This window comes from Centruroides sculpturatus, unplaced genomic scaffold (genome assembly GCF_000671375.1).
Source record: "Centruroides sculpturatus isolate CEXI.00-Female unplaced genomic scaffold, Cexi_2.0 scaffold74, whole genome shotgun sequence".
In the NCBI taxonomy this organism is placed as follows: domain Eukaryota; kingdom Metazoa; phylum Arthropoda; class Arachnida; order Scorpiones; family Buthidae; genus Centruroides; species Centruroides sculpturatus.
This window is the reverse complement of record NW_019384309.1, coordinates 947,078-970,426: the sequence shown is the minus strand read 5'-3', so window position 1 is coordinate 970,426 and position 23,349 is coordinate 947,078. Positions and strand designations below refer to the sequence as shown.

General features: G+C 28.7%; 1 protein-coding gene across 1 annotated transcript in view; it reads left to right on the top strand.

The window, feature by feature from the left end:
- Positions 1-23,349, top strand: part of LOC111620871 (copper-transporting ATPase 2-like) — an 86,545-nt gene that overhangs the window by 30,531 nt on the left and 32,665 nt on the right. Inside the window, exons 3-4 of the mRNA XM_023362877.1 lie at positions 5,162-5,355; positions 17,378-18,287. Of these exons, the coding sequence (XP_023218645.1) occupies positions 5,245-5,355; positions 17,378-18,287 (1,021 nt within the window). The 5' untranslated portion in view covers positions 5,162-5,244. The remainder of the gene's footprint in view (positions 1-5,161; positions 5,356-17,377; positions 18,288-23,349) is intronic.

Genomic DNA, 23,349 nt, shown 5'->3' with positions numbered 1-23,349 from the left:
TTTGCAAAAGGTAAAGCATGGATCTGAAGATAATGCAGAAAAATGCTCAGAGGATAAGGATAACTTGCCAAAAAGAAAACGCTCTCGGTTAATTAATAGTGTTTTTAGTGATGACGAAGAAAACATTGTTTAATTTATATTAATATGTATCACTTAAAAAAATTTTAATGAAGATATTTATCTTAATTATGAAAATATACTAGCATGTTTTTTTAATTTTTGGAACCTAACCCTCCTTTTCGTATTAGTTCTTTGTTTCGTATAACACGGATTCGCATAACACGGCAATTTTTTGGAACGTAACTACCGTGTTATAAGGGGGTTACCTGTACCTACCTACTTACTAAAAACCTAATAAATACCTAATACATTCAATGTGGGTGGGTACCTTGAATTGTTATGTGGGTCATAGGTTTGTCATCACTGTCCTAGATCCATCTGCATCAAGCCCTTTAATTATTTTAAAATACTGTTAAAAAAAAAAACATTGTAAATTGCAATACAGACACGAGAGTATCACAAAGTGATGTGAAATGTTGGGATTGAACCTCCAAACACTGTAAGGCTAGACCACTTATTATATTTTAATATAAAATTACTTTCATGCAGTTATATTATTGATAAATAATGAAGTATAGTAAATAACACAAATTAAAAACGAAACATTAAATAATTAATATTCATGATACGAAAAATTTTTATTCAATACATATCAAATATCAGGTTAGTAAGCTATTTCTTATCTGCTATTTGGTGTAACTTATTTTAAAAATGTGTAGCCATAAGCATACTGGTGAAATGAGTAAAGGCAAAACAGAGCAAAAGACATAAGAATGAAAGAGAACTCTGATTAAAGATCAAAGACCATGTTTCACAAAAAGAATTATAAACTGAAGAATTTTGAGAAATCAATTACCTGCTTTGTTATAGATCTATTTTCGAAAAATTTTTTTGTACTATTTGAACAATTGTTAGATTATTCATCTATTTCTTTTAGTTTTTTCTTTGTTAATTTATTATTTTATTTATTTATTAGAATAAGAAGTAGTAAGTTACAGTTGACCTCCCTATAACACTGTTGAAAATTTCGTTTTATATGAATTCCATGTTAGGGTCACTTAGATTTTACAAATACGTGAGCTGTTCACAGCCCGGCACACATATTTGTAAAATCTAAGTGACTCGTATAACATGGAATTCATATAAAACGGAATTATCAACAGTGTTATAGGGGGGTCGACTGTACTTTATTCAAAAAAGTATATGTAGGGTTTCAGTTTGCAGCCACCTACCTGACAACTTGTGACATTCACCTTCCACTAAGGTGTGTTGATTTATCATAAAGATTCCATTAGAGATTACAGTGCTCAGTTTTTCAGTTTGAGTTAAATATTGATTTAATCAGTAACATGTGAACTTGATTGAGTTACATGAAAGTTGTACACTGTATTTGTACATATGGTTTTCTGCAAGAGAGAGAGAGAGAGAGAGCATTGCATTCAATTTCACTTGAAATTATGGAGAAGAGTTTGCTTAGGCAAAGAAAGTTCTTGGTTCTAAAAGTTTGGTTGTTATTGAGAGGATTTCTTGATTTATGTTATCATCATATTTCATTTCTGTCTATTTTCCTGTCTGCTCCATTTCTTCCCTGGTCACTGTATACTTTTTGAAAGATGATTCTGACTCCCTTCATCTTTTCTTCTCTTCTTTTTCTTGCTATTATTGCTCTTCTTGTCTTCCTTCTTTGAATCCCTCTTAAATTAAATCTCTTACTGTTCCCCCAGTGTTTCTTCTTCTCACATCCTCTATTCCAACCTCACAATCTTTTTCCTGGGCTAGTCAGTTGGAATTGTTTTTGTGGATTAACTTTTTCCTTGGGGGCCAATAAAATTTGTTTCTTGTATTTTGTTCTGGATTTAAAAGGAAGACTGATTACACAGCAACATTATTGCATGAGACAATTGCAACATGATGTAGAAAGGCTTCCATATGAAACTAGACTTAAGTTTGTCTGCTCCTTTATTTTTTAAATTAATTCATTATATTAGGAGGGGGAAAAGTGCAGGTGTTATTGTTTTATAAACAATCACCGAGCAGAGTCGCCAAAGAGGTATCAGATGGACACCTTGAATCGGTCCTTTCCCGCGACCTGAAAAAGTTTCATCTTGCACCTGGAGACAAAGGAGAGACCACTCAGGAAGTGAGGAATGGGACGAGGGACCAATCCGAAATGTGAATAGCAGGGGACAAACTATAAAAATTGGAACTTCAAGGTCGAAGAAGAATCTCCTCTGGATTAAGCCTACAGTTGTGCCTTATCTATTGTGTTGTGCTATCGCCGATCACCTATGATGCCGCAGCTTCATAACACTGAACATCTGCATTGTCCAGCGATCCTTCTTGTCTGCCTGGGCTATGAATGATCAACCAAAGGAACACCGAGATTTGGGAATTGTCTAATATCGATGTAAGCATGAATTCGACCAAATAAATGGTTTTTCTCTTGTAAAACACTTGTTCTTCATTTGGCTCCTTCGCCACAGCCCATATATGCGGTTTCCCTTAGGCTCATTCTGACGCATGATTGATTGTACTCCCCTTTCAGTTGGCAAACTTTACAGTTGTCCAATACAGGTGGTGGGTGGTGCTGTAATACTGTATTTCAGTACATATTTTGTGCACTTTTTAGCCATTTCTACTAAGCAAAACTTGAGGCGAGTAAAAATAAGCAAATTTTTTCAATGACAGGGCTATATTGATATTGTATTTTATTCTTATCGGATAACTCGATTTACAGGAGTTTGTCGTGGTTTTATAACACAGATTTAATACCAGTATTTTAAAGATTAATACAGTACTCACATTTTCTCGATTATAATGCACACTTTCTTTTTCCGACTTAATTAATTTGACTCGGTTGTTTTCGTTCGCTCCTCAAGTTACGTGTATTACGTCATCGATATACAAGCATGTCGTATCTCTACATCACTTTGGTTTTGGTATTCGTTAGTTTAATCTTATTTTAAGTTTAAAAATACCATATTTTTTAATATTTAATATTTTCTTAAGTACAATAAGAAAAATTATTAATTAATAAAAAAATTATTTTATTATTTTTTCTCATAATACGATTTTGTTACATTCCGTGATTGTCATTGCGGAATCAAAAAAAAATTAAGGCAAAAAAACTGATTTTTGCATTAATGCGTTTATTGTTTTTTGAATATTTTGTGAGCAAAAATTACTTGGATATTATTTTTCTAAAAATATCGTGGAAATAAGGTAGGTTGATACAGAAACTATTTATCGTACATGTACTGTATATGAGCTTCACAATAAATAAAAATTAATTTTGTTTTCCCACAGTTAAATTTCACCGCTAATTGCTGTTGTGATAACTTTAATACAATCTTTTAACGACAGCACTTTGCATTTATTTCGTTTTTCGGACAATTTCGAACAAACTGAAATGAATTTCCTTTGTTGCTAGACTAATTCATTAACACCTGACCTAATTTCGAGGGTGGTAGAAGTGCCCAATGTGGGTTTGAACGAGAGTTTAGACCAATTCATTTTATTAGGAGGGGGAAACATTGTTGAACAATAGTTTAGACCAGATATATTAGCGGAAGTGGTCGCTTATTACAGTTGTTGTATGTTGTTTCAGATCAAAAATCGATGCCTGCGGTCACGTTACACAGGTGGTTGTTTAATACAGGTAACTTATATGACGACTCTATGGATAAATTATTCGGTGCCAGAAATTTCTGCCTGTTTTGACAGGTGCCCATCTAAGCAGTTTTCACTGTATCTGAATCCTCACATATATCATTGAATGATGATTTTAAATGATTAAATTTGTACCTGTATTTGATAATGAACAAATAAATATGACTTTTCTTAGACTTGTAGTCAATCATTGCTAATCCTGATAATTTTAAAGAATGTTCCAATGATGAAATTCAGTAAAATATCATTAGTTAGATAAGATGATGCAAGCATGATTTGAACAGATTTTTAGTATGTAACATTGATTTAAAATATCTAGGAGAATATATAATTTAAATTTCATAGAAGATATTCTAATTTAATTTGTACAGCAAAATATATAAAATTCAAGATTATGGATGTTTATTAATTTAGTTAGCCTTTTGTGGTTTTAATTACTGCTGATTTTAATTACTGGATTCTTTTAAATTAAAGGAAAATTTTGTAATATTTTGGTATATGTATCCAGGCACAGACAAATACTCATTTATAATTATTTTTTGATAATTCCATTAATACCCTGATGTCCAAAATTAAAGCAACAATCAGAAAACCATGTAAAATCAATACCACGAAATATGAGTAGCCAAAACTCGTCATATGTAAATCGGCGAAGTGCCATCCTGTTGTGCAAGTGTCATGAAAATGAGACACGAGCAGTGCCCCCAAGCAACAAAATGTAATGTGCCATATGGACAGCAAAATCATTTCTGACAAATAATTGTCTGTTAAGACTGCTAACAGTGAGGAAGTGTTCCTGATATAACAGTAGCTTATCAAGCATGCTTCGGAGAAGGCATGGGATGATTCATCTCTGTGTTTGGCATTTGTCTCTGCATTTTTGCAGTGGAAACTTTAATTTTGGATATGTGTAGTTATTAAAATCACTGAACGTGCTTTTATATTATACTAAAAATAGATATTTTGTGATTTCATATTATTCCGTGGAAATTTTACGGCCAATTACAAATTGTTAAAACGTATTACTAACTATTTTCTTTATTTAAAAATTATTTTTATTACATAAAATCTGTTTATTATTTTCACATTCTTTTAAAACATTAATTAATACTTTAATTAGTTCTATTTATTAATATTGTGTAATTTGTGTAACAACAAAAAAAAGTTGAAAATTTAAAATAATGGCTATTTTATTCAGTGAAGCAATAAAATCAATTAATATATCATTATGTAACATTGTTCAACAATTCAAAATGATTAAGCACGTTCACATAGAAGATTGTTAATATAATTATTTTATTATTTTAGAACAAATTATTTTAACATTGATCAACATTTTAAACAATATAATTGATTAACAGTAGTTAGCTTAATATAGAACAACTTTTATATTGTGCAGAGCTCATTTAAAAGATATGATTCTTATTTATAGCTAGTTATCTTCAGGAAGTGAAGTATCGACAATAAGAAGCAGGAAGAGGCGAGGATTTTCTTTTTTAAAACAATCTCTTCAACATGTCTTCATTAAATGAAGTCTCAATTTCTGTTGAGGGAATGACTTGTCATTCCTGTGTAAATACAATAGAAGAAAATCTGTCTTCTAAACTAGGAGTGAAGAAAGTCAAGGTAGATAAATTTGTTTTTTAATTAATAATAATTATATTAATGGCATTCCTGAAAATACAAGTTAAAAAATTAAATATTAAAATTAATTATTAAAAACTGTAAAAGATCTATTATCTAATATGATACCATTTGTAACATTTTGCATTAAAATTATTTATTTTAATTGAAATTTCTCTTTAGTTAAATATGTAACAATTCCGATTTTTTCATTCATTCCTGTTAATTTAAATTTTATGATGTTTTATCGACATGATTACGATAAACAGAATTATCTAAAAGTAATTTTAATATTGATTAATTAGTAATAAATGAAATAATAACTAAATATTAATAAAACTTATTGCAGTTATTGATATTTTACTCGGAAATATGTGTGTTAACAAATTATAGTCTGATATACTCAAATAACTAAGTTCTAAATTAATTAGATAATTAAACTTTGTAAGTTGGCCTAAAGGCAGTCTAAATGCGTAACTTTAGGTTCCAGTTGACTATTTCCTGTTCTTCAAATTAAAATTTGCTTTGAAAGGGAGACCATTTTAGTCAATTTTTGGAAATCTAAATGGCTGTATGGAAGAAACTAAGCAGTATTTCAAAAATATCCTTCCATGAGGGCCTACATAAGTTACTAGGAGTGTGCAGAAACTTGTGTAGTTTACAGAGGAGTGTATTTTAAAAGACTTGATACTAAACTGAATCATTTTTACCAAAAACTCCTTATAAATTCAGGCCACAGACTTAGTAGATGCACCTTGTATGTTTGTAAAGTTTTAGAATTAGTTCATAACTTATGAATTGATTTATTCTGTTTTAATTGTAAGAATGCTGTAAGTAATTTTATATGATGTAAATTTATATTTTATACCTATCAAATTTATTAATTGAATTTTTTATTTTTACACATTAAATGTTCAAAGACAAAATTAGTTATTTGGTAGAACTTAAATAGTTAATAATGTATGAATGATAAAAGTATCTTTTTATTAATTAATTTAAAAACAGAAATGTATTTTAAAATAGTTCCAATTATATTCAGTTTTATTTTGTAGAGTTTAGAGTATAGCGTAACATAAAGACATGTAAAAATACTTTTATCAATTTGAATTTCCTAATGGCTAGTCTCAAAATCTTAATATATTTTTAGCTATCTTTTAATCAGTGATCTTGAACTTTATCTGTTTATAACTGAAACCAAAAATGTTTATAGTTAGAAATTTGAAGTTCATTAGGCTGATAATGATCTAATGATAGCTTTACATTGTACATTTCTTTTCTTTAATTAAAATTTAAATTTTGTCTTGAAAAATTATAATTTTTTTTTTTTTAATAAAGGAATACTAAATGCCTTTTTTTTTTTCCTGTTAAGTTTATTGACCCTTGGAAGTTATCAATTTTAAAAAATATAAAAGATGTCTAACGTAAGGCTTTGGAATGTGGTTACATATTAAAGTTATAAGATTAAATTTGAAAAATTAATTTTGTATTATTTAATGATTAAAATTTCAAATAAACTAAAAATTAGTAATGGAAAAAATTTTAATAAGTTTGTAATTTTTTTAAAAAATTTATGTTGTGGGCTTAGTTGAATTTGAGCTTATATTTATTTGTAGTCCAAATTCATTTATGTAATTAATTTTCTTGTAACCAAAAAGAAAAATGGCTTAGTAGTTAGGTTTATGTTATTGAGATGTAATAACTATTTAATCATTGAACTGCAATTTGAAAAAAATTAGACCAATAAATTTTCACTGTTGTTCGTCCATATGTCTGTCTTTACTTAATCTTGAGAATGGAGTTAGATAGATAAAATTCGAGACTGGATATGGAAATCTTAGGTGCAGGAGGCTTCGATTAACTACATATGAACTTCCAATGCAAATCGGAAGGCACTCTATTTAAATTCAAAACTTTTCCTTAAAAGGAGTTAGTTAGATTGCTGATTGAAAAGTATGATGTACAGGGGCATGATACTACAGTACTAATTTGAGATGGAGAGCATATATTTTAAATTAAGTAGATTAAAAATATCATTAAAAATTTCAGCCAGGCATTGTGATGACATCACAATAAATAATTGCTCGTTCTTAATAAATTTGTTTACTTTAATTTAATAGTAAACATCAACGTATTCCTAAGTCTCTGGCTGTTCTGTATTCTGTTATATTCGTATTTCTAAATAAAATATGAAATATATATTTTATTGTTATATTCCAATGATTTTATATGTAATTAGTGATTAAAAATGATGAAAATATTAATTTTTGAGAAAAACTTAAAAAATAATGTTGCATATTTCACACACATTTTTATATATATATATATATATTTTTTTTCATTGCTAACTAACTTGCTTCATTAAGTATAAGCTTAGTTTCTTTTTAACTTCAGAGTTAAATTTAAGAAAAATTCAATTTTATTGAATTTNTTTTTTTTCATTGCTAACTAACTTGCTTCATTAAGTATAAGCTTAGTTTCTTTTTAACTTCAGAGTTAAATTTAAGAAAAATTCAATTTTATTGAATTTTTCTTAAATTTTAATTAGGAGTTAAAGTAAAATAGTAATTGGTTAAGTACAAGAATGAATATTCTTTAACTTCTAACTCTTGATCCTTGTTGTAAATAAGGATATTAAAAGTCAAATTAATATATTTTTGAATTTCTTTATGGCTTCATTTTTAAATGTACTGTACACAAGATTCTAATTTTAGAGGATATCTGATGCTCTAAATTCTAATTTTAGATTGTAACATGAGCCATAGAGATTCAAACATATTTATATGAAATTTTTACATCTGAAGAGTGATTTTTATGTATTTTTCATCTCTCCAATTGAATAATTTTTATATAGACATAGCCTTTAATGTAAAATTGAAAAATTTAGTAATTGAATTGTTTATTAAAAAAAAAAAAACAGTTTTATTCCTTAATTTACAATATGTTGAAGTTATTGATTTTATTGCTGCAAGGAGATAAATAGGCTCATTTTATTAAACTGATTTGTTATTCAGAATGAATAGAATAAATTTTGATGAGATGACATAAAAGTATGTAATTGAATGCTACCAGTTGACAAATGCTAATTCTGCAAAGTCAGTAAAAACTAACATTTTGTTATTGTGATATTCAGGATGTAAAAATTGTTTTTTAATTTAGTCATTTTTTATGAGTGAGATCTGGATACACTTGTATAACCTGTTCTGTCACAGACAGTGCAAGGATTTGTATTTAAGGTTATGATACATAAGGTTATCTAGAATTTTATATTAAATGTATGTAACATTTTTTAATTACTTTCTCTTTTCTCTCTATCTTCCTTTACTAATAATAATTTTAAATATTGAAACTAATCATCTTAGCATATTATATACTTATATGATTAATATGTTAACTTATAATATATTGCCATTCAAATACTGTGATTATATTATGAATAAGGTGTCACCTTAAAGAAAAAAACATGTTTTTTGAATTATATTTTGCTTTAATTACTAGTTACAATTGTACTTATTTTTATTTGCGTACATTAAATTTTTGATATTTATTTAATGCTTTGATTAATTTGTTATTTAAAATGCAATTAGATTAGTTTTGTGTGTTCTTTTTAAACTTGGTGTAAATTGGCAAATTTCTTCCTGATTACAATAAGACAAGCTTTTGAGTATATAATATACTAGATGATTAGAGTTTGTTTGATTATTTAGCTACTTACATGTAACTAACCCCACGATTTTATAACATCAGATAAAACGTTGGCCAATTAAAAGGGAAAAGAAAAATTCAAACCAGAAACACATACAAAAATGTACAAACGTATGTAAATGACCTGAAGCAGGTCAGTCAAACTGTTCAAAAACGTTTGTTGTTTGTAATTGTACTGGAATAAAGCAAAGGTTCTCTATATGATTATTATTATTAGAATGTTGACTTCAATCATTGATTCCTGTGATCTTCCTCCGTGCATGAATAAATTACTTTCCCAAATGTGTGTGCAGGGGTTACCCTGATTTTTTTATAGCAATTGCCAACCCATTTGCCAAACACATTTTTTTTTTGCCATAATAGAAAGCTATTTGCCAGATTTTTTGCTTACTGTGACTTTTTGTACCAATCCGAAATAACAATATACTAAAAATGCAGTTTTATGACTATTGTAGTTTCTCAAGCATTTTTACTTTTGTTTGTTAACAGTAAAATTGTATCAAACCAAGATCGATTCATGTTTTATGATCCTCTTTTTCATTGAGTGAATGTTCTCTGGCTATTTACCATTCCAATTGCCAGATGAATATGATTTTTGCAAATTACGAATTTTGTGACAGGCAACATGACCCCCTGTACTATGTGTGTGTTGCAATTTCTATCTGCTTATGAATATGTTAAATGTTGTCGATTAATTCTGTTAGCAGCAATTATTTACATTTGTTTTTCTACATTTAACTTCTATCTTTCTTTTAAATCTGGAATTCTACTAGGCTGCATTATCTGTTTTATTTTGGAAATATTTTGTATTTAAATGTTACATTCTGTTCTATTGGTAAGTCATATTTTACGTTTGAATATTCTTTGATCGTACATACTTGCAACTGCTGTTCTTTGTTTTAATTAATTTACTGTAGTTGTATAAACTGATGATGATCTATAAAGAGATTGAAAATGTTTCTATTATTTCCTGAACTAAGCAGGGTTTATTTGTGAGGTATAGACTTATTGATTCTGTGAGCCAGTCAGAATTGTTGCTGTTCTGCTGGTGTATTACACAAAACACTTATTATGAATATTCATTTATAATAGATTTGAAGGTTAACATTCAAAACTCTAAATAAATCAGTGATATGTGACCAGTCAGTCAGATGCCACCAACTTCTGGTATTGACAAGTTTATACCTCATGAGAAAATCTTTTATTTCATCATTATGTTTAATGTCTTTGAACTTTTCTCAATATATTAACATTGGTACGAAATGTAACAAATTGCTGTTTTTTCATTACAAGTGATTAAAATTAATTTGTAAAAATTGTTGCATCTTTGATATGTGATGATTGAATCTTTTAAGAAGCAGATTATTTTGCTTCAGAAATTCCGAAGAAGAAGATTATGACATGTGATTTTCCCATTAATAAAAGAAGAAAATGAAGTTGCAGTTTCCTTGCAATGGACGGAGATCCTCCAGAAGTAACAAGGAGTCTTCTGGACATAAAACTCAACTATAGTTTGAAGAATTTGTTTGCAAATGGAGAAAATTACCTGAAAAGAATTTAAGAATATGATATTTCTTTGAATTTATTTTTGTTGAGAATAAAATAATTGAAAGAAAGAAATTTGAAAGGGTTAAATATCAAGGAATCAGGATATTTATTTGGATTAAACACCTATTGGTTTTTTTCAATACCATCTTTGAATTAACAACAATCAATATATAATTTCTGCTCATTTTCTTGATAGATCTTTTAATTATAAGCATAAATTAGGCTGAAGAGAACAAATCATACAAGGAATATACTCGTTTCTTTAGTCATCATTTTTCAAACTCTCTACAGTTCGACACTTCTTGTAATTTACCTGTTCAGCCAATTGGAATTGTCCAGTACTGTTATCCCTCACCATTAATGGTATCGTCCGTACGGATTTCTTCTGCAACCTGCAACATACCTTTATTACATGGTGCAAGCATAGATGTTTGTTCATATTATTACAATTTTGTTAATGTATTTCATTTACACCATTTCAGGTATTTTTATGTTGTGTTTATCGTATTTTATATACGTATTTATTTTCTATACATATTTATTTTATATAACACAATTTTAATTTAAACGTCTGTTGCTCGTACTGTGCAAGCTCATGCTCTGTAATTTATAATATTTTGATTTATCTATTGTTAGTTTATATATATTTTTTTTGATAATTCATTATTTTTCATTATTATTCATTATTCTATATTTTTTTGGTAATTCATTATTTTTTTTACTATATTTTATTTTTTCTGTCATTATTCATAGCACCTCTCTATTTTCCATCATGCCTACATCAAAAAATCTTAAAATTTTTGTCCAAAACGTCAGGTCCATTAATAACAAATGCATGTTCCTTGCCTCAATTCTAAATGATTTTTATGATTTATTTATACTAACAGAAAATTGGCTTACCCCAGACTCTGATGATGTGCTGAATTTTATTAATAATTTGGGTTATTCACATATTGCGTTATCTCATAATATCCAATGCTGTGGTGGAATCTCTTTGATTTTCCTCTCCTCGCTCAAAGCTGTTAGTGTTTGAATATTTCGATTCCATCCTTGCTGTCAAACTTTCTGTCTATAATCTAATAGTCATTTCAATCTATGCCCCCCCACAATAAGAGAGATACCATTTTTAAAATTTTACATAGATATCTTATCTTTCTTATTGATGCCCAAAATCTAAAAATTATCTTATGTGGCAATTTCAATATGCCTAACATCTCCTGGAACTCTAGTGGCCCATGCTATTCCTCCCTTGACCTGACCTGACTGAACAATTTTTTCTTAATGAAATATTCTATTTTTTTCAACTTAAACAAGAAATCTTTTTCCCATCTCGTATTAATAACTTTCTTGATCTTGCTTTCATCTATAATTGTATCATGTCTACCAGTTACGCTCAGGGTTTCAAATTTGATCACAATGCAATATGTCTAGATGCCTTTTTAAATACTGATAAACAGCAATCTGCTAAATATATTTAATATTCCCATTTGGGCCACTTTCAACGGAGCAGAGGCCTCAAGAATTCTCTGCTCGATTGACTGGGCCTTTCTTGACTCTCCTATTTCTCCTCAGATACTTACTGATAAAATTTATAATTTATTTTCTGCCACTGTTAATAAGTTATTGCAATTCTGTAAAATAAACTTCTGCCAATAAATGGCTTCCTCTACACTTAAAGAAATTATCTAATACTGTCAGAAAACAATGGATCGAATGGAAATGTTATGGTAACCCACGTGCTTTATATATACACAGAATACTTCAACAACGTTATTACCAGGAACATCGTAATGCTTTTCTAGAATATTTCAACAGAACTGTTTCTAACTTTGCCACTGACTGTTGTACCTTCTGGCATTTCATTTTTAACTTCTCAGAAAAAACTACCTCCATACAAAAATCCATTCCTGATGAGAAAATTTATGATATATTTAATAACATCAAATCCAGATATTTTTGCCTTTTACCTGAAGCTAATTTTCACTCCCTATCTTTTCAACAATGTAAACATAACTTCTTTATTTCCTTTTCCAATGTTAAGTCTGCCATAGATAGCCTAAACAACTTTAATTATAGTCCAGACTCAATTCCCGCACATTTTTATAAAAAGCTAAAAGCAATATCTGCCATTATTCTATCCAGACTTTTCACAAGTTTATTAACTCTAGTTACATTCCAAATCGATGGTTAATTTCTAATATAAAAGTTCTCCCCAATAAAGATAGTTCATTTAGACCAATAACTATTCTATCAGCCATGTTAAAATATTTTCAAAATTTGCTTATAAAATAAAATCTATACCCAAATTACCTCCAGATTTTTCCCTCATCAACACTGTGGCATCCATAATCTTTTGACTACCACCAATCTTCTTGAATCAAGTTATAATATTCTGCAAAATTTTGAGAAAAAAAGAAAATCTACCTACATAATTTATATTGACATTTTCCAGGCCTTTGACTCAATCATCTCTAATTTACTACTTAAGATGCTAAGTGATTATTTTGATGTAGATCCCACTCTCTGCTGTTTGTTAAACAATTACTATTTATCCAGACTATGTAAGATTCATATTGGTGAGTTTGATTTTTTTTCCTTTTTTCCCTATATGCAGCATACCACAAGGTTCTGTATTAAGCATGCTTTTTTTCAGCTTACCTAGATAAATTACTGATCAATCCATACTTTAAAATAATTGCCTACACTGATGACATTAAAATTTTATTCAATGATCCCTCTCCTTTCAAGCCATTATTAATTCTTTATGTTCCACATTTGCCAGCTATAATCTAAAAATCAATATCCATAAAACTGTTATTATGTGCGCAATCCATACAACCCTTCCATATTTATCAATTCCACTAAAATAAACTATGTTCTGTCTCATCCCGACCTTGGTATTATATTTGATGAAAAACTAATATTTCACGAACATATCGCTTATATCATTAAATCTGTTGCCATTAGACATGGCTTTATCTGGCATTTTTGCAAAAATATTTCTTCAAAATCCGTACTCAGAACAATTTTCTTTACTAATTTTCAGTCAATAGTCGATTACTGTTTACCCATCTGGGCAATGGCTGCTCCTTATTTGCTTCAAAAAATACAATCTGAATTAGATAAAGTTTATTTCCTGATACGTAAATTCTGCAATCTACCCTTTACTGATAACCGCAATGTGGCAAGAGTTCACCTTGTTCTTCCTAATCTTTCTAATCGTTTAAAATATTTTGATCTCATTCTCTACTTTAAATATTTCAGTGGTCTAATTTCAAACTACTGGTTAGGTCTCCGCATTCCAACTGTAAGAACCTGCAATACATCATACTTTTTCATCCTGTATTTTCGCCTTTCTCTCTCACAAAGATTTTTTTTTTTTTTTTACTGTATAACATCTCATATACAGCCTGTGGAACCATACCTATATTGCGATTTTAATTTTTTTAAAAATAAGTGTAAATCTATTTTGTATTATACATAATGTAACTTTTGTTTTGCTATGTTTTTAATTTTTAATGTGTCTTTTATAATTTATTATTATTTTATTTTTTATTTCTTGTTTTCTGGGGGGGTGGAATACAATCATCTGACATTTCCAACTGTACTAGAAATAAATAAATAAATAAAATATACCAGTAATTGGCTATTCCTACTTTTTTATACCAGGAAATGCATTTGGGTCAGAAATTTCATGAGTGAGCTTATTTAATATGTTGTTTCTCAGCCATTCTCAATATAGGCCTGGCTGAATTTCTCACTATGACTAAAAAACAGCTCTAGATAGAAAGAGCCAAAACGAATAGTTATAAGTGATAATAGTGATAATAACTAGTAAATTTCTTACTGAATGCACCCATTGTTATGTATAAAGCTATTCTCCTTAGTTTTGACACTTTAATATTGCATTGATCTTGTTAGCAGTTAAAAAGTTTTAAATTAGTCTTTTTATCTCATCAGAGAGAGAGAAAAGACAGTTTGATACATGAGAATTAGAAATAGTATACTTTGGTTTTATCAAATTAGGATTGTGTTTGTTATAGAAAATAAAATTAGTCATTGATTTCAAAGATTTTCTTGTTCATAAGTTTGAAAGTGAAATTTTTGATGCATAAATAAATTTATTCTACAGCTTTGAAATTTAAATTTCTTCATTTTTAACAGTTAAAAATAGTAGACTTTACTTGTCTCTTGAAAATTAGGTCAAAGACACTTACTGTATGTTGCAATTGATTAGTATCAATGATTCAATATGTTACACATTCTTATTTCGTTCTTTCTTTCTGGCAGTTGTTGGACTATAAGAGAACTTCAGGAAGTAGAATGTAATACATTTAAATACTACTTTAAGAGTATATTTCAATATAATTATAATTATCTGTAAGTTTATAATAGTAATTTGAAAGAGTTGTAAAGTAGAAGTTCTTAGGATTTTATATGTATAAATTAAGCACATCTTACTCCTCTTTGGGCTGTATTTATCAAACTTTTCATTAGATCATATGCTCTTCTATGATATTGCCGAGTTTTATTTGACTTTTATTAAATTGTAAATTAATTATTTTATAAAATTTAGACTAATGATAGATTATATTGCTACCAGACAAGTTTTTTTATAATTTGAATAAAAGCTTTTAATTTTTAGAATATTTTGAATATTTTTAAAGTAGTAAAATTAGTAAACAGAATTATTATGATATTCAAAACCCTTGTAGAGGCATCTTTTGCAGCTGATTCTTTTATCATATTGTCAACAAATCTGTATCAGAATTACTGTAATACTATTTAAAAGTTTAAAAAGAACTTTTTCTAGAGTTTTATTAATTTAACTGTTCAAATATGATAATTAATTAGCTTAGCTTATTTTATGTATAAGATGGACTTATTATAGTAATATAACTCTCTGTAAGCCTGATAGTTACACAAATATCAGTTACTGTAATAATATATCTGTCAAGTCTATTAATAATTAATATAGTTTATAAAATTCTAAATTTCTATAAAAATATAAATTTATATTCTACTCTGTTTGACTGCTTCTTAAGATAATTTTCATAACTAGAATAGTGGAAGAAGAGATTTTATTTTATTGTGTTTGTTTCATACTGCAGTTAAATATCAGAAAACATTATAAACAAATAACTGTTATGCATATACATATCAAAGCCTAAAGCCAGATATTGGATTTTTTTAGCCATATATTTAAGTCAAATTTTGATATTAATTTAAAAAACAGTGTAAATATAGTCCAAAAAAGCAACAATATTTGGCTTAAGTTTGGAAATAACTTTCATTATTATGCACTGATCTAAATTACTTTTGAATGTTAGTATAATAATGGATGACACCATTACATTTCCTAGATTCCCAGAGTCCTAGATTGTTCCATTTATTACTATTGTTTTTTTGGATTCCTAAATCAATTTACTGTAAATTGCAGTAAAAATGAGTAAAATACAACAGGAGTTTAGTCTCAACTACTTTTGATAATACCAGGTTTGATACCCAAGATAACGGGAGGCTTACATGCAATATTCACAGTCGAATCATGCATAAATATATTGGATAATCTCTTAAGCATTTGCATGTTTCAATATGTGACACAAGCCTTCTGTTGGATACCAAAATCTTTAGTGTTATTAAATTTAGCTAAGATGAGGCCCTGGAATTACTACAGTTAGTCGAATAATTAGTTTAATAGCTGTTATATTAATAGAATTTCACTGGGTTATACATCATAGTTTGATATTTTAATACTTTTCAATAATTTATTAATAAACAAACTTTTTTATTGCAATTTAGATGCATACAAATTTAGTTTTTATTTAATTAACAGAGTATTTTCTACAAAAAGCTTTAATACATAATTAAAATTAGTGATTTAAATATGTATTTATTTTATTTTTTCTTTTCCGATATTACAATAGTCAGTTTAAGAGTGAATAAATAATTATCTAAACTTAAATATCTTAAGCTTATTACATAAATGCTGATAAAAATCAATGTTTATGTAATGAGATTAAAGCATATAATCTCTCGTAAAAATTTTATAAACTTTTAATCTCTGGAGAGAATTAGTAGGTAAGGTCTGTAAACTAAATGCTGCTTTAAATTAAAAGAAAAAGATTATGAAATGATTTTTAAAAGAAAATGTAAATGCATTATGCAATATCCTGTAATTTAACATTAAACAAGTAGTATTTTGACCTTCCTCTAAATTTTTCAAAAATGGAGAGAATTTTCCTGGAAGAGAGAAAGGTCAACATGGAATTCACAAGTGTTTTCCCATCTTTTGTTACTATTTTTAATTGTGTTGAATGTTTTCCACTTAGTAATTTTCAAAGGAAATGATTCAGAGATGATAAAAATTTACGTTGAAGGATGTGATGAAACTAAAAACATCCTAAATTTATTAAAATGTATTGGCAAATATATATGTTTTGGAATAATAAAACATACAAAAGTTAATATATTATATTATATACAGAATTCCTTTGTATAAAAATACAAACTATAAAAAATTGCATTTTTAGCATAAAATATTAAGTTTTTAATTATTTTATGTAAATTTATTAAATTTTTTTATTAACAGCATATGTTTTGATTAATAGCAATATTATAGCTATACTTATTATATATAAAGTATGTTATAATTAATGTATTTTAAACTACTATATATAATGTATTTTTTTTCCTTGGAAAATTGCCAAGGATATATGCTATTTCTCTTTAATTTCCTGGGAATTTATATTGAAATTTTATTGTATCTATTTAGGTTTCTTTAGAAAATAAGCAAGCAGATGTAACAGTTGATAGCAGTGTCATTACCAGTGCTGAATTGATTAGTGCTATTGAAGATATGGGTTTTATAGCAAGATTGTCAAACAATTCTTCCAATATTAGAAAAGTAACCATTCAGGTGGAAGGTATGACGTGTAATTCTTGTGTTAAAAACATTGAAGGAAATATATCTCAGATGGAAGGTGTTGAAAGAATACAAGTTTCTCTCGCAGAAAAATTAGCAACTGTTGTATTTGATTCGACGCTGACAAGTCCCGAAATGCTATGCTCAAAAATTGATGAGATGGGTTTCGTTAGTAGTCTTCCGATACAGAAAGAACTTCCGTACAACCAAGTAGTTACAATTATTATATATATAGAAGGTATGACGTGTCATTCTTGTGTTCGCAATATCGAAGAAAACGTAAAAACTAAAGCGGGTGTTCTGAACGTTAACGTGTCGCTCGAGAAAAAACTCGCCGCAATTGAATATAATCCTTCTGTCATTAATCCTGAAGAACTGAGGACCACAATAGATGATATGGGTTTTGAAGCTTCATTATCAAAACCAAATTTACAAGCAGTAAATAGTAATGCCATTCTGGCAATAGAAGGAATGACCTGCATGTCTTGTGTAAAAAATATAGAAAGTAATATATCAGTTATTCCGGGTGTTATTAATATTGAAGTATCTCTTGCTGAACGTAAGGGACATCTTCAGTACCAATCATCTGTGATATCTGCAGTGCAAGTTGCTGATAAAATAGAAGATATGGGATTTAAATGTCATGTTATAAATGATAGTGCTCAAATTAATGGTGTTCTTCCTAATCAAGTTTTAAAGTTAAAAAGTAAAAATCATTCTCCGTCAAAAGATAAAGTAGATTTAGGAATTTTGGTTGCAAGTAAGTATATTTTTAAAACTTTTTAATGTAAAATTAAAATCATATCATTAATTAATCATTTATTTGGTTATAATAGTAAGTAAGTATAATCATTATGCAAGTCTGAAAAATGTAGATAAGAAGCCTGCACACTGTCAAAATTATCTACAGCAGAATTATTACATCAGAACTGAATTAGATTAAATTATCTGTAAATGGGATGCAGTATTATAGCTAAAATGTACTCATACAGACATTAAAGAAATATTTGAGAACCTGGATCTATTAATGTGTATGATATACTTCATTTTTAGGTTAGACTTACTTATCAAATGTAATGAAATTATATAATAAAACACCTTTAATTTTATTTAAAAATATATTAAAATGTATTTTATTAAAGCAAATGTAAACCTGCAATTACAATTAAAATTGCTTTAAGCTTCTTTAAAATTTACGATGTTATGGGAAGTTACCGGTGGAAATTCTTTTTAAAACTGTTTGCTTTTCTTTTATGTACCACACTAAAGTGGCTAAGTTTTATAAAATATGTGATGTACTATGTTTTATTGACAAAGTAATCTTCCACAATTCACCTAAGATAATGTTGAATTTTTGTTAAACAAGTTTTAGTTAATCAGGACTCTATTCTATACCTATTTACCCGAATATAAGACACCATCAAATCTAAGTAAGGCACACCTTAATTTCTACATACTTGCTCATGGACTTTTATTTTTTTTGAAAAAAATAGAAGTTGAAACAAAGTTATGCCAACAGAATCAGTTCTGTTCACTTTGAATTTGTTCAGTTATTTATTACACCAGTGTTTTTCAACCTTCTTGAATACACGACCCCTTTATAAGTTAAAAAATTCCAGCTACCCCCAGGGCCATATTAAAACTATATCGGTGGTTTTAAAAAGTACATACTGTATTTAATTTTCTTTCTTTAAATATCAATTGAAAAACCAATTGTACTGTAAAATAAGCAGGCACAGCCTTCTAACTGAAATTTTAGATTTTTTTATTGTAGTGTAGGACTTACAAACACTTGTCTTTTTCTTTTTCACCCGCATCCCCCGTATAAGGCTTTGCGACCCCCCTGAGGGTCACGACCCACAGGTTGAAAAACACTGTATTACACAATAAAATAAGTTGTGTATCACTGTTTTCTGTAGTGTCAATGCCAGAAACATCCATGTCACTTTTCAGGCTAGGCTCTTCTGAATTATCATTGGATTTGGTGCTCACATCTTGCTACATGCAATCATCCTCTGTGCCATTTCTTCATGCAACATTTCTTGAATAAGTACTGTACAAGTATTTTTGGAATTTTCATTGAAGTGGCATTACAATAACAGACTAGCAAGATCAAGTTAAGTTGATCTCTTAAACATTTATTGTTACAAATATTGGTTTAATAAAATAATCAAAATGACACAATAAAATTAGTACAGAGATATAAAATGTATGGCACTAGACTTTGCTAATTATGCAGTATTACATCAAATCTAAGATGCCATTGAATCACCGTATTTTCAGAGATACTAAAACCTGAAAAAAGGTGTCTTACATTTGAGTAAATACAGTATATAAATTTGTTTTTCTTATGCAGCTACAGCACATAGTGGCATCACTAAGGGAGTGTGAAAGTGGGCACGTGCCCCTATGGCTATGAAATGAGCCTGTAGAATTTTTTTATAATTAATGTTGAATCAGGTACCAACTATGAGTGTTGCCTCAGGCACCAAAACTGTTTGGCACAGCCCTGGCAGCACATTAACCTCTCCAGTTTTTCTCATTGGAAGTTGGTATCTCATAATCCAAATTATTTTCATTTTTGCTAAGTTAATTTTTTTGTTTTCCTATCTCATTCTGCCCTGTTAGTACTAAGGAGACTTTTTTTAAGACCCGCCATAGTGGCAACAGAGTAGTGAGAGAGGGGTACCCAATACATCCAGAATGAATCACCCATTAAAAATTCCTGGGGTTGCTTGCCTGGATTTGATTCCTGGTCCCCAAAGCAGTATGCTAATGCCTTAATGTATGGCTGTTGATGTGAAAAGACTGCTTTAAAAAGTTTACTTGCTCAAAGATAATGGTAACTATGTATAGTTATAATTAAGTTCATTTTAACTTGCATATTTTAAGACTTGTTAATTCTGATAGCATTAAATGACTGATAACAATATCCGAGATTTTAATAAGCAAATTCTGCCGTGTGGGTGTATTTATATTTATATACATATAAAATAGTGTGTGTAAACTAACAGAAATAATTTATATCCAAAAAATTATAGAATTACTTAAGAATCAATTATAAGTGAAGAAAGTACGTAAAAAAAAACTTTTAAAATGATTTTTGAACAATGATCGTATGTAAAAATTAATTCCGTTTTTCCAGTTTTGTAATCCAGTTTTTCTGGATCCTCGTAACATCTATTGTATTCTCATTCTAAATTATAGCTTTTTTGATATTTTATTTATTTAGTTTACTTATGAAGTGAAAGATGTATTTAAATGTAATCAGACAGTTTAAAAAATTAATCTATACTTTATCAGGCTGCATGAAAGGTCACATATAGCTCAAAGGTCATAGGTTCTTCACGTATGATTTAGAATTAATATGGATAAAAGATAAATATAATATCAGGAACTTACGTACCATGTGCATTTAATTTACATCACACTTGAATGGTCTCTTAAAATGTATCTATTATATGCTGTTCCAGTTTATAACAAATATATTAAAAAGGTATTATTTAGTTCAAGGTAGTTCTTTATTCACAAATATATTACAAAAGTTATAATATTACCTTAATTACGGTTATTTTCAGAAGATAATTGTAGTGTTTATCACATAAGTGATATTCCAAGAATCATTTAAAAGTTAAAGAAACTCAAAATAAAAATATATATTTTCTCATTGTATAATTGAATATGTTCTCAAATTCATCAAACATTTTGTTTGGATTGGCACTGATAAATATTCAGTCTTTTAAAAATAAAAATGTCTTTATGTATTTCCTCTTTCAACAAATTTATAAAATACATACTGTAAAAAATAGTAAAACTGGTAATATAAAATTTATCAAATTCTTTTACAGTGGTACCTCGTTTATCTGGCTCAAATGGGACCAGGGGCCATATTCTGGTCACTGTCTCTGGTCTCTTGTCTCTTGCAAACTGGTCGCTGATTGGCTAATCCAAATGATTAGCCAATCAGTGACTGGCTTACAAGAGACCAGAGACAATGACCAGAATACGGCCCCAGGTCTGATTTGGATGACCAAAATCTGGAAAGTTGTTAATAATATAAATAACACAGTTTATAGACTTTTTATTTTATATTTTTAGTTTCTTCTCCAATGTAACAACCACTTTCTTTCTTTCCTTTAGATGCCATTTTCATGGTGTTTACTGGATTTCACACATGTTTGATGATGACTGAAACTTTGCTAAACAATAGAGGCTTTAGGATGTTGAGTAAATAATAACTCGTGCAGTAATAAACAATAATCTTGTTAACTAACACATTGACTGTCATGAGAAGCACAGCATTTTTATTCAACAGGAAAGTAGCAGTTTTTTAAAATTGAAAATCTTAAAAGATTAGAAAAGGTTCAACGAGATATTAAGTAAATTCAAAGAACACTCTCTCAGAATTCATAACAATGAGCATCAAATGCTGATTCACAGGAAACAAGTTATTCTTGTTACACTCAGACAAGAATTTAGTTAGGAGTTATTTGATTTTTTGCATTTATAGGTTTTTTGTATGCATGTCTTTCTGAGATAGGGATTGTGTTTTATAATCTGGATAAATAGGGTTCCACTGTACTTGTATATAAAGAAAATGTATAGAAGTAAAAAGAAATAAAGAAAATGAAAAGATATGTAAAAAAATAACCAGTGCAAAAATATTACTAGTTGATAAGTATTGATGAGAATTATAAAATAAAACAATTCAAATATACAGTATCAAAATGGAGGGCATATATAGATTAAACACAGTGAACTCTAGCATAATGTCAGTCTGTTTCTATTAAAAGCTAATAAGACGCTCAACAGAAAATAAGTTTTAGTTGATAATAAATATATTGCAATCACATTATTGTATCTTAAAATTAGAGTAGAGTCCTTAAAATTTGACTTTTGGTAACTCGACATTCCATAAAACTTGTCATGTCATTAAAAAAAAAAAACTTATGTGTAATCGAATTTTAAGGTTTATAACCTTTATAACTTAACACTAGCATCAAATAAATTAGTGTTCTTCACTGACAACACTTGATAATAGCATAAATTCTATATGTTAACAAAGAATACAACCCTTCTTTTTTCCAAGGTAACACTGCAAAACACACAATGCAAATGTACCCACTCCAAACTAGCCACTGATTGGGCAATATTTTTGTTTCTTGGGCTGCAATTTGAAAAAATTGTAAACCTGTAAATTTTCATTGCTGTCCATCCCTAAATCTTGAGAATGGACATAGATAGATGTAAGTAGAGACCAGATACAGAAAGTTTAGGGGCAGGAGGCCACGATTAACTATATACAAACTTCCAGTTCGGACCGGAAATCATGTTATTTCAATTCAAAAATTTTCCCTAATTGGAGTTAGATACATGACTGGCATGACACTATTGCTAACAGGAAAAGTATGATGTACAGGGGCTTGCTAACAGGAAAAGTATTATGTACAGTACATACAAGCGCACAAGACATTACTAATTTGAGGTGGAGAGCATATAATTGAAATTAAATAAATTAAAAATATGATTAAAAATTGCAGCCCGACATTGTGATAATGCCACAATAATGTGAGACTAATCAGGGGTAGGATGTTTACGAGGATGTCCCTCTCCTACCACTTATTCGACTCAAGACCTTGAGGTCCGGTCTCGCTTGTCTAAAGGATGGGAAAAAAGGGTTAGGAGAAAGGATCGTTAGATTCTTTCACCTGTCAGGATCTGACACCAATCTATCAATTTATCGCGGATAGATACGCGGATGGATGGGGAATTATCACGAGCGATCTCGTCGAGGACTTCGGGTTCAGTATGGAGTGGAAAAT